Source organism: Cetorhinus maximus, chromosome X (genome assembly GCF_964194155.1).
Source record: "Cetorhinus maximus chromosome X, sCetMax3.hap1.1, whole genome shotgun sequence".
In the NCBI taxonomy this organism is placed as follows: Eukaryota; Metazoa; Chordata; class Chondrichthyes; order Lamniformes; family Cetorhinidae; genus Cetorhinus; species Cetorhinus maximus.
This window is the reverse complement of record NC_135917.1, coordinates 5448033-5468003: the sequence shown is the minus strand read 5'-3', so window position 1 is coordinate 5468003 and position 19971 is coordinate 5448033. Positions and strand designations below refer to the sequence as shown.

Below are 19971 nucleotides of genomic sequence, written 5' to 3'. Positions count from 1 at the left end.
TGGTGGTCATGGGTTTGGAAGGCGCTGCCTGAGTAGTCTTGGTGAGTTCCTGCAGTGCATCTTGTAGATGGTACACACTGCTGCCACTGTGTGTCAGTGGTGGAGGGAGTGAATGTTTGTAGATGATGTGTCAATCAAGTGGGCTGCATTGTCCTGGATGGTATAGAGCTGCTTGTGTGTTGTTGGAGCTGCACTCATCCAGGCAAGTGGAGAGTATTCCATCACACTCCTGACTTGTGCCTTGTAGATGGTGGACAAGCTTGGGGGGGTGGGGGGAATACTCTCCACAGGATTCCTAGCCTCTGACCTGCTCTTTTAGCCACAGCATTTATATGGCTAGTCCAGCTGAGTTTCTGGTCAATGGTAACCCCCAGGATGTTGTTCGTGGATATTTCAGCAATGGTAATGCCAATGAATGTCAAGGGGCGATGGTTAGATTCTCTCTCTTGTTGGAGGTGGTCATTGCCTGGCATTTGTGTGGCATGAATGTTACTTGCCACTTGTCAGCCCATGCTTGGATATTGTCCAGGTTTTGCTGCATTTGGCCGTGGACTGTTTCAGTATCTGAGGAGTCACAAATGGTGCTGAACATTGTGCAATCATCAGCAAATGTCTCCGCTTCTGACCTTATGATGGAAGGAAGGTCATTGATGAAACAGTTGAAGATGGTTGGGCCTCGAACACAACCCTGAGGAACTCTTGCAGTAATGTCCTGGAACTGAGATGATTGACCTCCAATGACCACAACCATCTTCCTTTGTGATAGGTATAACTCTGACCAGTGGAGAGTTTTCCCCTGATTCTCATTGACTCCAGTTTTGCTAGGGCTCTTTGATGCCACACTGTCAAATGGTACCTTGATGTCAAGGGCAGTCACTCTCAGCTCACCTCGGGAGTTCAGCTCTTTTGCCCATGTTTGAACCAAGGCTGTAATGAGATCAGGAGCTGAGTGGCCCTGGTGGAACAGAAACTGAGCGTCACTGAGCAGGTTATTGCTGTGTAAGTGCCACTTGATAGCACTGTTGATGATCTCTTCCATCACTTCACTGGTTGAGCGTAGACTGATAGGGCGATAAGTGGCCAGGTTGGATTTGTCCTGCTTTTTGTGTACAGGACATATCTGGGCAATTTTCCACATTGCTGTGTAGATGCCAGTACTGTACTGGAACAGCTGGAAAGCAGCAAATGCGATGTGAGAAAAAGCTTCTTCACACCAGCAAGTGGTTGGGGTCTGGAATGCACTGCCTGGAAATGTAGTGGAGGTAGGTTCAATTGAGTCATTCAGGAGGGCATTAGATGATTATTTAAATAGAAACAATGTGCAGGGTAACTATTGAAAGTTACAGCACAAAGAGGCCATTCAGCCCATCGTGTCTGTGCCAGGTGAAAAAGTAAAAAACTGGCTGCCCATTTTAATTCCACCTCTAGCACCTGGCCTGTAGCCTTGCAGGTTACAGCACTTTAGATCCAGTTGCCTTTTAAATGAGTTGAGCGTTTCTGCCTCCACCACCAAACCAGGCAGCAAATTCCAAACCCCCACCACCCTCTGAATGAAGAAGTTTTTCCTCATATCCCCTCTAATCCTTCTACCAATCACCTTAAATCTTTGCCCTCTGGAAATTGACCGCTCTGCTAGGGGAAACAGGGCATCCTTGACTATTCTGTCTAGGCCCCTCATAATCTTGTACACCTCAATGAGGTTATCCTTCAGCCTCCTCTGCTTCAAGGAAAACAACCCAGCCTATCTAATCTTTCCTCAGAGCTGCAATTTTCAAGCCCTGGCAACATTCTTGTAAATCTCTTCAGTACTCTCTCCATTGGAATTATGTCCTTCCTGTAATGGCCAGCAGAACTGTGTACACAATTCCTGCTGTGGCCTAACCAGCGTTTTTTTTATACAGCTCCATCATTGCATCCATGCTTTTGTATTCTATACCTTGTCCAATAAAGGGAAGTATTCCATATGCTTTCTTTACCACCTTATCTACTTGTCCTGGAACCTTCAGGGAACTGTGGACATGCACACCAAGGTCACTCACTTCCTTTACCCCTCCCAATGTCCTCCCATTTATTGTGTATTCCCTAGCTTTGTTTGCCCTCCCCAAATGCATTACCTCACACGTCTCTGGATTGAATTCTATCTGCCACTTTTCTACCCACTCAACCAAACCATTGATATCATTCTGAAGACAACAGCTATCCTTTTCACGATCAATGTCATGGCCATTTTTTGTGTCACCTGCATATTTTCCAATCATGCCACCCACATTTATGTCCAAATCATTAATATATACAGCAAACAGCAAGGGATCCAACACCGAGCCCTGTGGAATGCCACTGGAAGCTGTTTTCCATTTGCAAAAACATCCATCAACCATTACCCTTTGTTCCCTGTCATTGAGCCAATTTTGAATCCAACTTGCCACATTCCCCTGTATTTCATGGGCGTTTACTTTTCTGACCAGTCTGCCATGTGGGACTTTGTCAGGTGCCTTACTAAAATCCATGTAGACAACATCCAATGCATTACCCTCATCAATCCTCCTTGTTACTTCCTCAAAAAAATTTGATTAAATTAGTAAGACGTGACCTTCCCCGAACAGAACCATACTGACTATCCCTGATTAATCTGTTCCTTTCCAAGTGACAGTTTATCCTGGCTCGCAGAATTGATTCTAATAATTTGCTCACCACAGAAGTCAGACTGACTGGCCTATAATTATTTAGTTCATCCTTTGCACCAGGAGAATGGCACTGCATCATAATACTCATTCGGAGAGCCAGTGCAGATGTGATGGGCCGAATGGCCTCCATCTGCACCGTAAAAATTCTGTGATCCCCTGGCTTAGTGGTAATGGTAGAGTAAGCGATATGCTGGGCCATGTGACTACAGAATGTAGTTGAGTACAATTCTGCTGTTGCTGATGGTCCACAGTGCCTCATGGTTGCCCTGTCTTGAGAACCTAGATCTGTTTGGAATATATCCCATTTGGCACAGTGGTAGTGCCACACAACACGATGGCGGGTATTCTCAATGTGAAGACGTGACTTCATCTCCACAAGGTGGTCACTCATACAGATACTGTCATGGACAGACGCATCTGTGGCAGGCAGGTTGGTGAGGATGAGGTCAAGTATGTTTTTCCCTCTTGTTGGTTCCCTCACCACCTGCCTCAGACCCAGTCTCAAAGCTATGTACTTTAGGACTTGGCCAGCTTGGTCTGTAGTGGTGCTACCGAGCCACTGTTGGTGATAGGCATTGAAGTTCCCCCACCCAGAGTACATTCTGCACCCTTGCCACAGTGCTTCCTCCAAGTGGTGATCGACATGGAGGATTATTGATTCGTTACCTTAGGTGGGGGGAAGGTACGTGGTAACCAGCAGGAGGTTTCCTTGCTCATGTTTGACCTGATACCATGAGACTTAATGGGGTTCAGAGTCGATGTTGAGGATTCCTAGGGTAACTCTCTCCCGACTGTAAACCACTGTGCCGCCACCTCTGGTGAGTCTGTCCTGTCGGTGGGACGGGACATACTCAGGGATGGTGGCGTCTGAGACATAGTCATATTCACAGAATCATAGCTTACAGACAATGTCAAGCTGTTGCTTGGCTAGCCTGTGAGACAGCGCTCTCAATTTTGGCACAAGCCCCCAATGCTCCTAAGGAAGACTTTGTAGGGTCCACAGGGCTGAGTTTGCCATTGTAGTTTCCAGTGCCTAGGTTGATGCCGAGTGGTCCGTCCAGCTTCATTCCTTTTGGAAATGCTGGAAGGGAAATAGTAAAAAAAGATGACTGCAATGATTTATTCTTGTCTTAACCAGTTTCGATGGGGAAGGATTCAAATTGAGACTCACTGTCGGGTACCTTTCCTTTATCTTGTCATTAAATTGCCTAACAATTGAGACAAGCTATTAGGGCAGCCAAACTTAACATGGAACCTCTTCACTGAATCGTACATCTTTGCAAGGTTGATAAATACCAAGTATAAATCACAGTGATGCTGGCACTTTTCTTGTAACTGGCACCTGGAAGATAATATATCATTCGTACCCTTACCAGGCCTGAAATCAAGGTTTCAGGATAGGTCTTTTGAGTGGAAGTTGGCGGTCAAGCAGAATTCTAACTAGAGTTGTCCCTGCTTGCACTGCACTTAGGACATTGCTAGAGTGTTGAATGAATAATTCACATCCATCTTCACCCAAGAGAATGAGGATGAAGGTATCGAACTCGGGGAGAGAGACTGTGAGGTTCTTAAGCAAATTGATATAGGGAGTGACAAGGTATTGGAGGTGTTGGCAGGCTTAAAAGTGGACAAATCTCCAGGTCCAGATGATTTGTGTCCCAGACTGCTGAGGGAGGCAAGGGAGGAGATCGCAGGGGTTCTGGCCCAAATTTTTAATTCCTCTCTGGCCATGGGGGAGGTGCCAGAGGACTGGAGAACAGCTAATGTGGTTCCGCTATTTAAGAAGGGTTGTAGAGATAAGCCAGGGAACTACATGCCAGTGAGTCTCAGTCGGTGGTAGGGAAACTATTGGAGAAAGTTCTGAAGGAGAGTATCTATCTCCACTTGGAGAGGCAAGGTTTGATCAGGGATAGTCAGCATGGCTTTGTCAGAGGGAGGTCATGCCTAACAAGTTTAATTGAATTTTTTGAGGAGGTGACCAGTTGTGTAGATGAGGGTAGTGCAGTTGATGTAGTTTATATGGATTTCAGCAAAGCCTTTGACAAGGTCCCACATGGGAGACTTATAAAGAAGGCAAATGCACATGGGATACAGGGTAATTTGATACGGTGGATTCGAATTTGACTTAGTTGTGGGAGGCAGAGGGTGATGGCAGAAGGCTGCTTTAGTGACTGGAAGCCAGTGTCCAGTGGCGCACCACAGGGATCTGTGCTCGGTCCCCTATTATTTGTCATTTATATAAACGACATAGATGACTATGTGGGGGGTAGGATTAGTAAGTTTGCGGATGACACAAAGATTGGCTGGGTGGTTAACAGTGAGGTTGAGTGTTTTGGGCTACAGGAAGATATCGATGGAATGGTCAAATCGGCAGATAAGTAGCAGATGGATTTTAACCCTGAGAAGTGTGAGGTGATACACTTTGGAAGGAGTAATCTGACAAGAAAGTATTCAATGAACAGCATGACACTAGGAAGTTCTGAGGAACAAAGGGACCTTGGCGTGTGTGTCCATAGGTCTCTGAAGGCAGAGGGGCATGTTAGTGGGGTGGTGAAAAAGGCATATGGGACACTTGCCTTTATCAATCGAAGCATAGATTACAAAAGTAGGGAGGTCATGTTGGAGTTGTATAGAACCTTAGTGAGGCCACAGCTGGAGTACTGTGTGCAGTTCTGGTCACCACATTATAGGAAGGATGTGATTACACAGGAGGGGGGTGCAGAGGAGATTCACCAGGATGTTGCCTGGGATGAAACATTTAAGTTATGAAGAGAGGTTGGATAGACTTGGGTTGTTTTCGTTGAAGCAGAGAAGTCTGAGGGGCGACCTGATCGAGGTATACAGGATTATGAGGGGCGTGGATAGGGAGCAGCTGTTCCGTTTAGTTGAAGGGTCAGTCACAAGGGGGCATAAGTTCAAGGTGAGGGGCAGGAGGTTTAGGGGGGATGTGAGGAAAAACTTCTTTACCCAGAGGGTGGTGACCGTCTGGAATGCACTGCCTGGGAGGGTGGTGGAGGCGGGTTGCCTCACATCCTTTAAAAAGTACCTGGATGAGCATTCGGCATGTCATAACATTCAAGGCTATGGGCCAAGTGCTGGTAAATGGGATTAGGTAGGTAGGTCAGGTGTTTCTCACGTATCGGTGTAGACTCGATGGGCCTCTTCTGTTCTGTGATTCTGCTATCGAAAGCAGCAGACTACCGTAATTACAACCTGATTGCTCACCTTTTTTTTCAACCTTAAGATTCTTTGCAGAAGGTAGAGGTTGTTGGGAACCACCTTGCTCACTCTCTTGCACATTTCACTTGAGATGCCTTTGGGTCCAGCAGCTTTGTGGTTATGTATCTGCTTGACCGCTCTTTGAACTTGCCCAAAGGGTAATGATCCATTAGAGTATAGTCTGTAAACAGCTTTATCAGCACTGAAAAATTCACATGCTTCATGATGTTCAGCATAGTCTTGGATTTCTTGGGCTTTCTTTGTCCACCAATTATTCTTTGAACAAAGCTTGCACTGCACTTAAGCTTGTTGATGGTAGTATAGGAAAATGTCTGTCATCTAGCATGCTCCAGGAGTGGGAGGTGCCAGTTAATCAAATATGCCCATTAACTGAGATGTAATTGAGACTTATGGCATTTTCATCCAATGAGAGAGCTCCAGGGTGATCACGTGGGTGTTGAGCTCTCGAGGGGTGTGGGAGTGCACGAATCAAGTGAGCAGCACCGAGGGAAGATGGTGCTGCAGAGCAGTGCGAGGCTGAGACCAGAGCGAGGACAGGCCGCCAATAACTATTACATCTCCAACCAAAAAACAGACCTGACCCCAGAATTCCAGTTAATAACGTGCAGGATAATAGAAATGTTATTGTATTCTATCTTCGTCCATAAGTTAGATGGTTCTGGCAGTTAACTAACGGCGCTTACGGTTTAATATGCTGATCATTTTCAAGATCTCTATCTCTTCTCTTTGCTGGAAATACAGTTAGTTTGCTGGCATACTGGCGTGAAAGAAGCTTTTCATAGCTCTCATTGATGTGAGGCTCTTTGCTAAGCGTTCTTGGAACTCATTTCTTACACCCTCAGCTTCTAGAAGTTTTGTGTTTAGCTTTCTCCCTGTCTTAGTGGTGTTTGCAAGGCTTGTTTAAAAAAAATATATAGATATGTGCTCAAAAGCTTACGATCAGTCCAACAACCATCTTCACTACATGTGACCCTACTGATAGAACACGGTGGTAATCTCTTGAGCAGATGAGTCCATTGGGGTTCTCATGTTCAAGGTCACAACAGTCAAGAGCTTGTACTTATTTTTGATGCAACTGCTAGTATGGGTGATCTTGCTGACTGTGGTTTACCAGCCAGGTTGACCAAGGCAAGCTATTTTTAGGGAACATTTCTGAACACACTCCCTGTAATAACGTGATGAGCAGTTCCTAAACTGGCCTGCTCAGTATATGAGCTGTTGCCAGGTTACGCTGCTGCCTTCAAATCCGAGTGCAAAATGATCAGTGACTCGCACCGTCTGTGCTTTGGCTTGTGACTGAAGACTCCCAACAATCTTTTATGGTTGTCCCCATCACCACAGGACATTGGAAAGAAGTAAAAGAGAAGATGGTGCAAAAAAATGAAAAGCTGAGAAACGACTGCATATTGTGTTTGCAGGGAGAAGCAGGTGCACCAAGGATGAATCCGATCCTTGGAGTGCCTTGACTCAAGAAAAGCTCGCTGCTCCAACACTGAGCTGTTCCCTATCATGTCGTGGAGCACAGAAAGAGGTGATTTGTCCCATCCAGTCTGTGCCGGCTCTTTGAGCTATCCAGTTAGATCCACTCCCCTCTTCTTTCCCCATAGCTCTGTAAATATTTCATTTTCAAGTATATATCTAATTTCCTTTGAAAGCTGCTATTGAATTTACTTGCATTAGCTTTTCAAGTTGAGCACTCCCGACCTTAAATTGCTGTGTGAAAGAATTTCTCTTCGTTACACAAGAATCTCTCTTGACAGAAACTTAGCCGGATTGGCAGATGCTGCTTTAAGTAAAAAAAATACAAAATAATGTATTGTAGAATTATGAATGAGGAACAGAAACCTTTAATGGATTTTAAATGTTGTAAAGATGCAGAAGGATTTTAATATGCAGATAAATAGCCCATCAAAGGTATAGATGAACAAGGTGAGGCCATTTTATATAAAAAAACGTATTTGGGGTAGTGGTGTCATATCTCGAATATAGAATACAAAAGTGTGGAGGTACTGTTGAACATGTGCAAGACCTTAAGTTGTAAGTTGCACAAACGTAGCAGCTGAACACTGAGTGCAGCGAGACAGTTCTTAAATCTGGACATTTGGTAAGTGAGGGAATTTTAAAGGTTGATCTCTTTCTGAAGTCTTGTCAAGTTTGCATTTAGCATTTAACTTAACTGTAACAGTGATTTGTAACTCTTTCGAGTTATCAACAGTCACAGATTGTAACTCTTTCGAGTACATTCACAGTTCTTGGTTTCCGGGAGTGGGACATGAACCCACAACCTTCTGATTCAAAGGCGAGGGTGCTATGAACTGAGCCACAGCTGACACCCCAACAGTGATTTGTAGTTTCTTTCAATCTTAGTCAGTGATAATCAAGGTCCCTGCTTAGAGGCAGCTGCAGGGTAGTTAATTGGATAGCTAGTTTGAACTGGTTCGCTAGCCAGCAGTAGGTGCTATAAATACAGGAGGTTTAGCAGTCGCATGGAGGTGGAGATGGAGTGCAACGAGACTGAGTTATTAAATCCGTGAATTTGTTAAGTGAGGAAATTTGGTGCAGTGAGGAGGGAGAAGGTGCTATTCTGGCCTTTTATGAAAAAAGGAGTGATTCAAGAGAGGGAGCCAGAGACGGCGAGACCCGAGAACTGAAGCCTCGGTTTCATTTCATTTTATATGAAGCCATTAATTAGGTAGGCAGTTGGTTTGGTGAGTTTTTTTTCTGCTTTAAACTGGAGCAGTAGTTTAAACCGTTACTGGGGGTATATAAGTATTATTAAATTTGTTACCTAACTAGTTAAAACTCCATAATATAATTATGAATAATCAGTGAGTGATATTCAAAATTTGAAACCTAAGTTGTTAAATAGAAACAAAATAGAGATGACAGGGCAGGCAATGTGTTGCAGCTGTAATATATGGGATCTGATCAATACTTGTGTGATCCACAGCAACCACATCTGCAGTAAGTGCCTGCAGCTCAAGGAGCATCGGCTCAGAGTTGATGAACTGGAGACCAAGCTTTGGACATTGCAATGCATCAGGGAGAGGATAAGTTACCTGGACAGTTATTACACAAGGCAGTCATGCTCTTTAGGCTTCGTATTTCTGACTTGGTCTGTGGTCAAGGACTGGAGGGTATGACTACAAGGAAGTCAGCATGGGGATCCAGAAGGTAACAATGGGGAAGCCTCAGCTCTTACAATTGTCCAACAGGTTTGAGGTTCTTGCAGTTTGTGTGGATGAGCACAGAGACCACAGGGAGGTTGAGCAAACTGATCACAGTACCGTGGTGCAGGAGGCCATTCAAGTGTGAGGAGCAAAAAGGAATATTGTTGTAATATAGGACAGTACTGTTAGGGGAGGGCGGTAGACACTGTTCCCTATAGCTGAGAGTGAGAGTTCCGAGTGATGCCTGCCCAGCGCCAGGGTTGAGGCCATCTCCTCAGGGCTCGTGAGGAACTTGGAGGAATGATCCAGTTGTCGTGGTCCACATGGACATGGGTAGGACTAAGAAAGAGGTTCTGCTGAGGGAGCATGAACAGTTGGGGACAGAATTAAAAAGCTGAACCACAAAGGTGGTAATCTCTGGATTACCACCTGAGCCACGAGCAAATGATAATGTGGGAAAATATGAGGTTGTCCACTTTGGCAGGAAGAATAGAAAAGCAGAATATTATTAGAATGGAGAGAGGCTGCGGTACAGAGGGATCTGGGAGTCCTTGTTCATGAATCACAAAAAGTTAGCATGCAGGTACAGATTAGAAAGGCAAATGGAATGTTGGCTTTTATAACAAGCGGTGTGGTGTGGAATATAAAAATAGGGAAGTCTGTACAGGGCATTGGTGAGATGGCACCTGGAGCACTGTGTATAGTTTTGTTCTCTTTACTTTAGGTGGGCTACTTGTATTGGAAGCAGTTCAGAGAAGGTTCACTAGGCTGATCCTGGAATGAAGGGATTGTCTTATTAGAAAAAGTTGAGCAGATTGGACCTATACTCATTGGAGTTTAGAAGAATGAGAGGTGATCTTACTGAATTGCATAAGATTCTGAGGGGAATTTACAGGGGGCTGAGAGGATATTTCCTCTCTCGGGGGAATCTAGAACGTGGGGGCACAGTTTAAAAATATGGGGTCGTCCATTTAAGACGGAGATGAGAAATTTGAGGGTCTTTGGAATACTCTTCGACACGGAACAGTGGAAGCTGGGTCATTGAACATATTCGAGGCTCAGTTAAACAGATGTTTGATTGACAAGGGAGTCGAGAGTTATGGGGAACAAGCAGAAAAGTGGAGTTAAGGCCACAGTCAGATCAGCCATGATTTTGTTGAATGGCTGAGCAGGCTCAATGGACCAAATGGCCTATTCCTCCTCTTTCTTCCAAATCACAAATTAAGCATTGTGTGCAGTTTTAGCCATCCCATTATCAAAAGGATATAGTAGCAATAGGAAAAATTGCTATATAAATTTACTAGAATGTTACCTGGACTGATGGATTATACTTATGAGGAAAGATTTGTTAGGCCTCCACTGTGACCTGGATTTAGCACTGTATCCATTATTTGCACTACTTTGAATGTTTGAGTTTAAGTTTCTTGCATGGAAAGCAGCACTGTTGGTGATTATTTCAATTTAGTTGGTGACTTGCAAAGCTATTTTGGATCAGCTGTATTTGATTTTAGATTCTGACAGAGAATGCCTTAAAACTCTGTAGCATTTTATCTATGATCACTTCCCACTCTTTCATTGTTTCATCTGCTGCCACAGGATTCAGAACAAGAATGTTGTCTCCAATCACACATCTGCTTACAAACCCCAGTTATATCTCGTGCAGCAATTTAGACAGTCTTGACAGTTGCTTATGGATCAGGAATAAAAAGCAAAAGGATGGTTGAGTGCATCTGACACAGCTACTGTCCATGAAGGGCCTGTCTGATAGCTGAGGTGGGTGTTAAAAGATCCTGTAAGAGCAAGGAATCCTCTGATGCCTTGGCAACATTCCTTGCTTAACACCATCAAAAACAGAATAACACATCATTTATCTGTGCTGTTTGAGAGGTCTTGTGGGTGCAAAATTACTTCTGGGTTTTCATATATAGGTACTTCATAGTAATTCATTTTATGTGAAAATATTTGGGAGGTTTCTGAGTGCATAGCAAAGGACTATATAAATGCAAGTTATTTTAATCTTGCAAGGAAGAGCAGCAGGTGCCAAGTTAAATGTCATTTTACCTATTTCATAGCTGCTTCCTGGATATTTCTCAATCAGGTTCAAATTATGACAAATACAAGATTACTAAGAATGGCAACAACTTTGGCAGACTAATGCCGACAACTCGTGTTACGGTTCTTAAGCAGGGGCTTCCCTCATCCTAAATCACTTCCACTTGGGTTTGCTTCTGTGGTGTGTGGAGGAATGCAAGGAAGAAGATAGATTGTTTACCAAGTAGGGCCACCTTCATTCTTTGCGTATCCTCCAGTCACTTGAAGGCACCCACCCATCTATCCAGGCAGGCAAGAGTATATTTGGTGGTGGAAGGGGAGGTAGCATTGGGTTTAGTTAGTTTTATTTTGGCTTCAGGTTTAAATGAATTGGTGCAATTGTGCAAGCCCTAGCATTTTATACAATGTGGAATTAAGAGGTAGCCTGCAGCACCATCTATCTGCAACATTATGACAACATTTTCATGTGATTGTCCAGCATGTGGTTTCCTCGGAACCCATCAAGGTAGGCTATGCTCCTGTTGTATGTGAAGGATGAACGCCATTTGAACAACGAAAATGATCCTACCAGGTAGGTAATCTATCTTGATCTTGGCCACCACCTCCTTCCTCTCTTCTCCCTCTCCGCTTGGGCTGGTTTTTGTTTCATAGGATGTATTTTGAATGTAAGCCTGTCAGCAGTACTTTATCCCAATTGTAGGGCAATTACATGTATTTTCATTTAGACAAACTTCTTCATTAGGAAAGGAAATTAATGACGTCCTCTGCCATGTGATATGGATGTATTGAAGCATGTTTAAACTTGGTGTGTTGTACAGTTTGAAAATTACTATCCGGTAGTGAGTATTTAAATTTTATTAAATGCACCAGGATTAATACTGGGAGTGGGAAATCTGCTGATCTCTAGATTCATTCAATGGCTATATCATCTGAGCAGGTTTTTTGGTTTAAAAAATTTAACATACCAAATCTTAAATCTGCATTTCACCTGCATAAGTTCAAAGTTCAACAGAATTATATTTTCATAGTGTTTAATTCTCCCCTCCACCCCCAACCCTCCCATGGTATAATAGCATTCCCTTTTGAGATTTTACAGATTGTGCAAAACACCAAATTTCACAACAGAACACCTACAATTTAGTAATATGTATTTAAAGCCAAGTGACAGAATTAAACTTGTTAATTGCTTCTCATTTCAAGGGCTCAATTTTTCTAAGAAAAGTTCTACGGTGCTGCATTTTGAACAGTTTTACCAGATTCTCTCTCTTTGTAGATTTGGATAAATTTGCAGCCGATGATATCATGGATCCCATTGCCAAGGCAAAAATGGTGGCATTGAAGGGAATTAAAAAGGTCATGGCACAAGGAAACATCACTGTAGCACCAGGGATGAATAGGTAGGTTTTACTGTCATTTTTTTGCAAAATCAATGAAAACAATAGAAAAACAGAGATTTAGGTAAAGGTAATCCAGACAAATGAAAATACTACATATAATCCAGAGTGGGAATTGTGAATTGGTGAAAATCAGATTTAAATTTAAAAGAATTCTTGAGTTTTTAATTTTAAAATTAATAAACTGTAGCAGATGAAAAGTCACTTGTCAGATGTTCATGATTAATCATTGTTTTTTTTATGGATGTTTAGACAGCAGGTTTCATTGTTGGCACAAAGGTTGGCTGGTGCTCCAGGAACAAATGAAGCACAGACTAAATTGCCACCTGGAAATAGTCAGGTACTTAAGACTCTTTAAAACTGGCTCAGGGTTATGTTTCTTCATTTCTGCTGCATTTTTCTAATTGTATGCCACATACAGTTGAACCAAAACTAACAGCTCATGATAAAAACATCGCTGAGGAAGGACCTTTGACAGCTATAACTCCGGATAAAGGTTAAGATGTGGGGAGAAAGAGAAAAACACGAGGGGTGGGAGAGGTGGGCAATGGCACAGGCAACATTAGCAGATGAGTAGAGAGACAGTTGCAGGGGCAGAAAGACAGCACACAGTGGCTTAGGAGTGGGAGAGAGGCAGGCTGTGGTGTGGGGAGAGTGAGAAACAGGAGTGTTGCATCAGACAGACAAATGGTGTGGGGAAGAGAGAAATAGACTTATTTTACAGACTACTGATTTATATCGCTTTCGGTAATATTGGTATGGACATTTTGCTTGAAAAATGCCAGTGAATGCAGGCTTAAAAAATTGCGATGCGATGTTTTTGCTCCAGAGCTTTTAGGGGTGTCATTCATCTACATGGGGTGTTTCCAGCAGCAGCCCCTTGTAGGAGATGCATGAGCTTTTAACGGTTCTTGCTCCCCTCCAGAACTTATAAAATACTATCCATTTAAAACATTTTTACAGCCTTTTCAACTGGGCCTTCTCTGCGTGGCTGCTTGTTCACCACTTTGCACTGTGTAACTTCTGGCTGGTGCCACTGCTGAGTTTCAGTATCTTGCCACTCCCAGATCTGGGCCTATGCATGAAGTCCATCAGTGGCCCTGGATTATTTCCAACCTCCATCAGTGTTCCAGCCTCCATCTCCCCAATAAGTGCTCCCACCACCCAGTTCTCCTCCAGTGTACCTACCTCCAGACTTCCACACCTCAGCCCACTGCACTGGTTCCATATCCCAACTGTGCATTCAGTTCTTTGATACTTTGTGCTGCCGGCCCTCTCTGAGACTACCCACAGATTCCATTGTTGCCTATTTCCCTTACTCGAGTCACCAGCTTCATAAAGTGGTTACAGCACAAAGGCCATTCGGCCTCTTGTGTCAGTGCCAGCTCTCTTCCTGAATCCTGCCGTTCTCCAGACTCTGTCCTTTCGAGTGCTCTCGCCTTTGCCACTCCTTGAGTTTGCACACACCCCAGGACTATGCCTTCTCCATGTGTCAACCCCAAACTCCTTCGAGACTTCCATTCAGAATCTCATTTAAGGATCCCCAGACTCCAGTGCTCTTAACCCTTTGATACTTGTTTTTCTTGGGCCTAGCCATTGTCCCACTTGCTATTCAGCCACAGCCTACCTGCTCCCTTTCACAATCCAACTTCACCTTTCTTCTGGCCACAATGCATGCCCCACCCAATCCAAATTTCTCCTAGCTTGCCCCTCTGCCCCACCTTCTCTCTCAATAACCCACCATGCAGCATCTTTCCAACGGCCTCATCCCATCCCCACCCTCGAATGTTACTTCCTGTATTCCTGCATCCCCGCATCCCCTGGATCTTTTATTTTTTAAAAATTTTTAAATGGTGTTATAAGATGGATATTCATACATCAGTCAAAAGTTATTTGGGACATACAGAGGAGAGATCTACAGATAGAATAAGACAGAACTGGTCGGTAAATAGTTGTACAGTAATTTTTAAAAAGTATATTGCAGCTACAGAGAGAAAAAGAAGATGAAGATAATGCTAAACAGAATTAAAGAACTGTACAAAAAGAGCAAACCCTTAACATGCTAGAATGAAATATTACAGATACTTATTCTGAATGTGTTTCTGTGTAAACTGATTTTGCATCAGTCTGAATCCTTTAATGATTGTAACGTTTTCTATTTTCCAGCAGGAGGCTAATAGTGACCAGATGCAGACTCGGCCAAATCCGCCAACCTTTGTACAAGGGTTTATCAGTAAGTCTTCAGCTTACTTGATTAGTGAACTGATGGTATGGTTTTGCTGTTCAGACCTTTTTTAAAATCTAGATGTAATGTTAATGCAATACTGTATGACTAAGCATGTTGATTTGGAAAATGACAGCTTTTTTACTAATATAATTTCTTTCAGGCCCTCAGTCTCACTGGTCTTTTGGCTACCCAATATTTCAGGGAGGTTTTTTTTGTATCTTCCTCTGTGAAGACAGACACAGTAATTATTTAGTTTCTCTGCCATTTCCTTATTACTCATAAGTTTTCCATTCTCTGCCTGTAATGGACCCACATTTTCCTTTCCTTACCTTTTCCTTTTTACGTACCTATAGAAGCTTTTACAGTCCATTTCTATATTCCTCACCAGTTTACTTTCATATTTTATTTTCTCTCTCTTTATCAATTTCTTGGCTCTCCTTGCTGAATTTTAAAATGCTCCCAATCCTCTGGCTTACTACTTTTGTTGGAAACTTTATAAGCCTCTTCCCTTGATCTAATACAATCTTTAACTTCTCTTGTTAGCCATGGTTGGATCACTTTTCCTGCTGGTTTTTTGTGCCTTCAAGAAATGTAAATTTGTTGCAAACCATGTAATAATTCCTTAAATGCTAGCCATTGTCTATCTACCATCATACCTTTTAATGCAGTTCCCCAATCTACCTCAGCCAACTTGCCCCTTGTTCCATCGTCGTTTCCTTTGTTTAAATTAAAGGCCCTAAAACTTCGTGTAAGATTCTATAATATTATGGTCACTCATCCCTGAAGGCTCCTTTGCAACAAGATTATTGATTAGCCTTTTCTCACTGCACAATATTAGATCTAAAATAGCCCATTTTCTAGTTCGTTCCTCAACATACTGTTCTAGAAAACCATTGCGTATACATTTCAGGAATTTGTCGTCCTCCACATTAGTGCTAATTAAGTTTACCCAATCTATATGTAGATTGAAGTCCCCATGATCATGCTATTACATATGTTACATGCATCTCTAATTTCCTGATTTATACCATGCCTTTCATTACCGTTGCTATTTGGTGGCCTATAAACAACTCCTACCAATGTTTGCTGCCCCTTGCTGTTTCTTAGCTCCACCCAAACTGATTCTACATCTTGATCTTCTGATCTAAGATCCTCTCACACTGATGTACTGACTCCATCCTTTATTAACAGTGCGACACCACCTCCTTTTCCTTTTTGCCTATCCTTCCTGAATGCCGAATACCCTTGAACTTTCAATTTCCAGCCTTGGTCACACCGCAGCCACATCTCTGTAACTAACTGTCTTTTATATACAAAGTAGCAAAGTTAAATTTGTTTAGAGTTTTCATTTATAGGTATGTTCAGTAATAGCCTTAAGCTGAAAAGTTCTGCAGACTGCCAATCAACCAATTGAGGTAATCAACAATTCACTGATAAATGTTTGCTGTTGATGTCATGGCATGGTTTTCTGTCCTTGCCCAAAGCTTGCTAATTATTTCAGCTTAGGGCTTTAAGATAGATTTACAGTATACTTAATGGGCAAATCCTGCAAATTTACTGGCAAAGCTGTAATTTCTGCTTGCCAAAATTGACCATGACTTGTCACCATAGCTGTCATTTGTTCAGTGAATCATTCTGTTCTGGAATAAATGTAATCTTAGTTCAATTTGTTGGGCTGTCGTATTAGTGATATGGCCCTGTTTTCTTTTATGGTAATAACACTTAGACTGCAGAAGCTCAACCAGTGGAAACGGCTGGGAAATTTCCCCATACAATCAGTATTCAATTTTATCTGGAGCAAAATTCCAATTGTAAAGTTTTGTGAATCTTCAGTCTCCTAGGTTCCAGGTGTTGCAGTGGGTTCACACAGCCCTGCCCTTTTTGGGTTCACATCTAGTCCCAAATGATGGGATAACAATGTCTCTCCTATCTTCCATCTTTGAGTCCGATGCAGGCAGTTTCAACCCAGCTCAAAGCCAGCACAAAAATGCCCCTGAATCGGGACAGGGAACTGGTATGGAAAATGTTAAATTGGCGCAGGTAGCGCTGCTCTTTTAAGATTGATGCTGGAGAGACGTGAACTTGACTGAGTCCATGGGAAAATGTTTGACTTCCTAGCATTGGGATGTATCCACAAAATGCCAAATGAAACCTTGTTAAAAGGTAAAATCCTAAAATATTATGCACCTATACAATGCTAGGAGGAAAAAGAATTGCAAATGTGTCTGATACATTCTTTGTGTCAATCCCATTCATACATTGAAATCTTGCACATTTAAAAATATTTGCATTTTTGACCAGCTCTCAAATTAAACAACCATGGAGATGATTGCATTGATGTGGGTGTTTCTGCCTCCACAGTGACTTTTCATTATGTATATTTTACAAATGGGAGAACTATTAACAATGCTTAACCGTATCTTTTTTTTTTAAAGCTATTCACAAAATGTTTAATTGAACAAATTTTCATCCTTTGTTAATTTGAAGGAGCTAAATCTATGTCTTGTATAACTACTTTCAAATGACTATTTGAAAATTGCACACTAGAAGATCTTAACATTTTGGATATGTCAGTTGTATTATTTGCCTACTTGTGTTTGGTTCTTGTGTTCTAGATGAGGCAGAGCACCGTCAATATGAAGAATGGCTCCTCCATACACAGCAGCTGCTTCAAATGCAGCTGAAATTTTTAGAAGAACAGATTGGTGTCCATAGGAAGTCCAGGAAAGCACTATGTGCCAAGCAACGGACAGCCAAGAAGGCCGGACGCGAGTTCCCTGAGGCAGACGCAGAAAAACTTAAGCGAGTTACAGAGCAACAAAGTAAAATCCAGAAACAACTTGACCAGGTAGGGTTTAGAACATAAATCTTGAGACTTTCAAGACCCAAGCTTGCTGTTTCCTAATAAAACTACTTGCAGTACCTCAATTTTTTATCTTTAGTAGTAGTGCCACTATAACAGGTAGTATAACAGGTCTACTTGGACTTCAGCAAGGCTTTTGATAAGGTCCCGCATGGGAGACTGATAACGAAGGTAAGAGCCCGTGGGATCCAAGGCAATTTGGCAAATTGGATCCAGAATTGGCTGAGTGGCAGGAAGCAGAGGGTGATGGTCGAGGGGTGTTTTTGTGTCTGGATGCCTGTGTCCAGTGGGGTTCCACAGGGATCGGTGTTGGGTCCCTTGCTGTCTGTGGTATATGTAAACGATTTAGACTTGAATGTAGGAGGGTTGATCAGTAAGTTCGCGGATGACAGGAAAATTGGTGGGGTGGTAAATAGTGAGGAGGATAGCCTTAGATTACAGGAGGATATAGACGGTCTGATCAGTGGCAAATGGAATTTAATCTGGATAAGTGTGAGGTGATGTACTTGGGCAGGACAAACGAGGCCCGGGAATACACGATAAATGGTAGGACCCTGGGAAGTACCGAGGATTAGAGGGACCTTGGTGTACATGTCCACCGGCCCCTTAAGGTAGCGGAACAGGTATATAAGGTGGTTAAGAAGGCATATGGGACACTTGCCTTTATTAGCTGAGGCATAGAATATAAGAGCAGGGAGGCTATGCTAGAACTGTATAAAATGCTGGTTAGGCCACAGCAAGAGTATTGTGTGCAGTTCTAGAATCAGCATTATAGGAAGGATGTGATTGCACTAGAGAGAGTGCAGAGGAGATTTACCAGGATGTTGCCTGGGCTGAAGAGTTATAGTTATGAGGAGAGATTGGATAGACTGGGGTTATTTTCCCTGGGGCAGAGGAGATTGAGGGGGGACATGATTGAGGTGTATAAAATTGAGGGGCATAGATAGGGCAGACAGGAAAGAACTTTTCCCCTTGGTGGAGGGATCAATAACCGGGGGCATAGATTTAAGGTAAGGGGCAGGAGGTTTAGAGGGGATGTGAGGAAAATATTTTTCACCCAGAGGGTGGTGGGAATCTGGAACTCACTGCCTGAAAGGGTGGTAGAGGCAGAAACCCTCATAACATTTAAGAAGTATTTGGATGTGCACTTGTGATGCCATGGCATATAAGGCCATGGGCCTAGTGCTGGGAAATGGGATTAGAATAGTTAGGTACTTGTTTGACCAGCGCAGACTCGATAGGCTGAAGGGCCTTTTTCTGTGCTGTAGACCTCTATGACTCTATGAGAAAACCACCCATCCATCTAGTTGGTTCATCTAGCTTGCCCATCCAATTAATCCCATTTTTCCTGATCAGACAGCTGTAGACACGTCCGTATCTCTGTGTTTGGATGTCAAGAGCTTGTCTAGTTTTTTTCGAAACCCCTCTAAGTTTTCTTTCCAATAGATGGAACAAGCTACAGTCTAGGTGATGGATTACTATTTTGTGAAAGAAATTTTGTCTTGAGTTTCCTTTTTACTCTGTTTTTTTTTCCTTCCTCATGAATTCTACATACTCCTGGCTGCAGTTCTATATATATCAAAAACTTATTTTTCCAACTGGGTGCTGAAACTGTTGTGTTCAGAAAAGAAAAGTCTCTCTTGATAAAACTGCCTCCCGAATGAGAACCTTATGTAGTTGGAGCCATGTCAGTGTTGAAATTAATCTTTAATTTATCCTTGCATATTCTAGAAGCTTACATAGGATTGCGTTGGAAATACGGCACAGAAACAGGCCACTTGGTCCAACCAGTCCATGCCGGCATTTATGCTCCACTCGAGCCTCCTCCCATCTTTTCTCATCTAAATCTATCATCGTAACCCTCTGTTGCCTTTTCCCTCTTATGCTGCATAGCTCACCTCTATACTCTTCGCTTGATCGTGAATTCCACTTTCTCACCACTCTCTGGGTAAAGAAGTTTCTTCTGAATTCCCTATTGAATTTCTTGGTGACTATCTCATATTGATGGCCTTTAGTTATGCTCTTCCCCAAGAGGAAACATTCTGTCTGTATCTATCAAAAATACCTATCTATCAAAGCCTTTCATAATTTTAAACGCCTCTGAGCTCACCCCCCAGCCACCTTTTTTCAAGAGAAAAGAGATCCAGACTGTCAATCCTTTCCTGATACGTATACCCACACATTTCTGGTATCATCCTTGTAAACCTTTTCTGTGCCCTCCCCAGTGCTTCCATATCCTTTTTCCAATATGATGACCAGAACTGAACACAGTTAATATTGTAAAATTGGTTGCAAAACTAACTAACTAGGTTTAACTAGTCCTACTGAAGTTAATGTTAAT

General features: G+C 42.7%; 1 protein-coding gene across 13 annotated transcripts in view; it reads left to right on the top strand.

Moving 5' to 3' along the window:
• kmt2d (lysine (K)-specific methyltransferase 2D) overlaps positions 1-19971 on the top strand; it is a 235081-nt gene that overhangs the window by 164789 nt on the left and 50321 nt on the right. For 11 of the 13 annotated variants that reach the window (XM_078534392.1, XM_078534393.1, XM_078534391.1 and 8 more), the window contains 4 exons: positions 12420-12543; positions 12793-12880; positions 14707-14773; positions 17383-17615. In XM_078534392.1, coding sequence (XP_078390518.1) covers positions 12420-12543; positions 12793-12880; positions 14707-14773; positions 17383-17615 — 512 coding nt within the window. The remainder of the gene's footprint in view (positions 1-12419; positions 12544-12792; positions 12881-14706; positions 14774-17382; positions 17616-19971) is intronic. The other 2 variants (XM_078534388.1, XM_078534395.1) reach the window with 1 other exon arrangement.